This window comes from Rhododendron vialii, chromosome 13a (genome assembly GCF_030253575.1).
Source record: "Rhododendron vialii isolate Sample 1 chromosome 13a, ASM3025357v1".
Classification (NCBI taxonomy): Eukaryota; Viridiplantae; Streptophyta; class Magnoliopsida; order Ericales; family Ericaceae; genus Rhododendron; species Rhododendron vialii.
Window position 1 is genome coordinate 32,266,417 of NC_080569.1, and position 4,161 is coordinate 32,270,577.

The 4,161-nt window shown below is 38.2% G+C and overlaps 1 protein-coding gene across 1 annotated transcript; it reads left to right on the plus strand.

Moving 5' to 3' along the window:
* The first annotated feature begins 1,073 nt into the window (after nt 1-1,073).
* Nucleotides 1,074-3,728, plus strand: LOC131314129 (uncharacterized). Its single transcript, XM_058342623.1, has 4 exons — nt 1,074-1,586; nt 2,009-2,321; nt 3,171-3,419; nt 3,666-3,728. Exons 1-4 carry the CDS (start codon nt 1,090-1,092, stop codon nt 3,726-3,728), a joined length of 1,122 nt encoding a protein of 373 aa, XP_058198606.1. The 5' UTR covers nt 1,074-1,089.
* The last annotated feature ends 433 nt before the right edge of the window (nt 3,729-4,161 follow it).

A 4,161-nucleotide genomic window follows, 5' to 3' on the forward strand; every position in this document is an offset into this window, starting at 1 on the left:
GTTTAGGAGATTTTTTGAAAATTTTCTATAATTCTAATCTAAACGAAAATACTCCTAGTAAAAATCTTATTCTAAAGCAATAGAAATAAAATGTAGAAACGTCCAAATCTCGTCTTACATCACGAACCCTAAGGTTCTACAGATGAGACCACCTAGGGGCCTCTCAACGGAATTTACTCAAGAAGTCCAAACCCTAATGAGATCAGAGCAAAATTATCTTAATAGTCACACACTGTTTCTTAAATTCAGAATCCTTGCCGGAATATTATGTTAATTTCCTTTGCATACAGAGTCCAAAACCAAACTATAAGAAGTTAAAAATATAACCAAAATCGGTCAAACCGCGTGATTTCTACCCGGACAGGATTTTCATAGAACACTAGAGTTCAAACTTGATTTGAACGCTCGGGCAGCCGTGAATCCCACCCGAGGGGGATTTACAGAGAACAAACATGTCGGGCCAAAAATTCCACAGTTGAACAAATAAACATATTTACGTACCTTTAGTTCTGAAGATTATAGTATGCTCTTTTAAAAAGGGAGACTTAGCTTAAAATTCATCATATTTATATTTTTTGAGTTCAAGGACAAGCATATTTTGCTATCAAACATAAGGATAAATGTACTTATTAACGTGCCTAAAACCCTAAGGTACCGTATGAAAGTGCCTAAAACCCTAAGGTACCATATAAAAGTATCTAAATAACTAAAATTCTATAATAGGAAAAGTGCATCCTAAAACCCTACGAAAATGCCTAAACATGTTTTGGCCTTATGGTTAAAAAACTCAAAAAGTTGAATCTTCACTGAAAACTATTTTGCTCACTTCCTTTCCCTAAATGAAAACTATTTTACCGTACTTACGCCTAATTTTCCCTTTTAAAGATGACCAAGAATCGGAAGTGGAGGCGGTATGATACTGTCCTTGATTAAATTAAAACATCAAAAAATCCAAGCACGTACGTACAAGTAATCACGTTACATTAAAATAAATACAATGAGCTAGTATTGACATTTATATATATTTATTTATATATAAAATGGTTCAATAAGGTTTTCTCACCACATTTTCCTTCAGAAGTTCTAACCATGAACCCCAGACTCAGATGTCCATCTCTTAATTGCCTGATAAGTCTAGGCAAAACCCTAGCAATCTCAGGGATATTTCTGTACTTAACCTTCGTAATCTTCTTCCCCCAATCCTACTGGTCAGCTTCGGAGTTCTTCTCCCCCTTGCAACAAGTATTTGCACCTTCCCAAACTACCCCTCCTCCCCATGATGATTCTCCGGCGGCCACCAACATTAGCCACCTTGTTTTTGGACTGGTGGGTTCCCTCAAAGCATGGAGACACAGAAAGGCTTACATAGAATCGTGGTGGCGCCTGAACGTGACGCGCGGATACCTATACCTAGACACCGCCCCCACGGAGGAGCTCCTCCCTTGGTCGGCCGCATCTCCACCGCTCCGTGTCTCCGATGACATCTCCAAATTAGTGCAAGAGTCGGGACATGTGGCGCCTATCATGGTTCGGATGGTGCACGCGATTTTGGAGATTTATAGAGAGGGAGATCAAGGAGTGAGATGGTATTGTTGGTTTTTTACTGTACATTGGCAATATATTCTCTGCCTGTATGTTTCTCTACACACATGCACAAATACACCAAAATTAACTTTTCATGTCCTCCAACCTATTGTCTTCCCCGTCCTAGGTCCCCGCCACCTTCTAACCCCTCCACTTCCCCGGCCAAACTTGCCGCCCTCACGACCACCACTCCCCACATGCCGCCACCTTCTACTGGTTTATATAATAATTTCGTTGAAGGGCATAATTGTAATTGAGAAAGCAAAGATAAAAAATTTGGTCGAGAGACGAATGTTTTGCGTTCGAACAGAATCATTCTATAGTTGATGTGCACGCGCGCAACCAACCACACACGATTTGATGAGCACATCAAATCTGTAGAACTGGATTATATCAGCTTACTTGTATATATATTCTGTAACAGGTATGTGATGGGAGACGATGACTCAATCTTCTTTGTTGACAATTGGGTGGATGTTCTGGCAAAATACAATCACACTAAGTACGTATACATTGGCGGGCATTCGGAGACTCTTCGATCAAACTTTTTGTTCTCATTTGATCAGGGATTCGGTGGTGCTGGTTTCGCATTGAGTTACCCTTTGGTTTCAGCAATGGTGAAAGATTTGGAAGGTTGTCTCAAGAGATATCCAAACTTGACTTCAGCTGACTTGATGACTCAGTATTGTGTTGATGAGCTTGGTGTTCCTCTCTCTGCTGAGAGAGGCATTCATCAGGTACGTAAATGTCTTTAGCAGGTTTTCGTTTTATTAGACTATTTGAGCTTATTCGTGCCTACGGCACTACCCATTATTTGATGGCATTTTTGTAATATATTTGTAAGAGTGTGGGTATTTTTTTAAGAGAGTTAGAGCGCATACATCAGCTTTTAGATCAAATGAATCTCAACCATTCTTTCAATTTGTGTTTGTATGACCCCCACATCCTTGTATTTTATTAGGTAGATTCTATTTACTACATAAAACCCCCAATTATACTACGCTTAAGTTGTTTAATTTGCTTCTCTTCTTTTCGTTTTAATAGCTAGCTAGTTAAATCAGTAGTAGAACACACCACAAAATGGTAATACATGACCGCTTGACCTTGACTTAGTCAACTAGTACACCACAAATCCTGTTTCCTTTTAATCATTGTAACTTTGGTTCATTGATTAATAAAATTTTCTTTACTAATAAAAAAAAAATAGTACACCACAAAATGATAATACATGACCGCTTGACCTTGTACTTAGTCAATTAGTCTACCTGTTTCTTTTCATTACTCCATCTGTCCCACTTTAAATGTTCCATACCGGAATCTGTGCATTTTCAAATCCCCCAAAAAATATATTTCTATGTAGTTTTTTTTTTTTTACATTCTTGTAATCGATGAGTTCATGTGTTTATGGGCCATTGGAGTGAAACTTCAAGGTACTTTTGAAAAAAATTCCTTTTGGCCAACCTAAAAATATCCGTTCGTAAAATTCTAGAATTGTTCTTAAACAAGCACAAAATATATATCCTTTCGTAAAAATCTCTCAAGAAAAACGAATTGCGGATATTACAGTATTTGTTGAATGGATGCAGATAGATCTTAAGGGGGACATATCAGGGTTTCTATCATCTCATCCACAAGCACCATTGATGTCCCTCCACCACTTTGACAGGGTGGACCCAATCTTTCCCTCCATGGATCGTTTTCAGTCTGCGAACCACCTAATGAAATCTGCCAAAGTGGACCAGTCGCGGCTACTCCAACAAACCATCTGCTACCACAAGCCAACCAACTGGTCCTTCTCTGTCTCATGGGGCTACTCTACACATATTTGCGAGAAGGTATGTTGTTACAAATTTTAGGGTCATAATTAAGGATATTCCACTTTTAATGCAATTGTCAAAATGACATTTACAATTACACGTATTGTACACCATATTAATTAATAATCGTTGTGGGCGGAAACTAGTGTTGTAGAAGTTAACTTATATTAATTACATGTCAACAACAAGTACCGATGAGAATAGCAAATCAAACAAACTATATATTAAAAGAGCTTTGAGAATTTTGAAAACTTTCCCCATCAGGTTATCCCCAGAACAATTTTGAAGAGGCCACTGGAGACATTTAGGCCTTGGGGAAGGGCTTGAACCCACCATTTTACCTGTTCAATACCCATCAGCTGTCATTCAAGGACCCATGTGACGCTCCTCATATTTTTTTCGTGGAGTCCGTCGAGAATTTTGGAAGAAACCAGATTGTTTCAACTTATGTTCGATCCTCACCACAAGGGTTATCGAATTGTTCATTCAGTGGCAGCCATTCTGCTGAATACGTAACCAAGGTTCGAGTCTTGTCACCAACGACGAAACTCATTCAGGTAATCTTTGAAATACGTTTTATTGATTTTTATGTCCAAAAGTTGTGTTTTGCTAATGAACTTCATCAAATTGGAATACTTTTTGGTTTATACTATACCACAAAAAGAACCTAAAACACATAGAGTGATGTAGATCACGTGTGAACCTATTACTTGAAAGAAATAGAAAAATGTTTGGATACATGACTTCCGATCCATGAAAT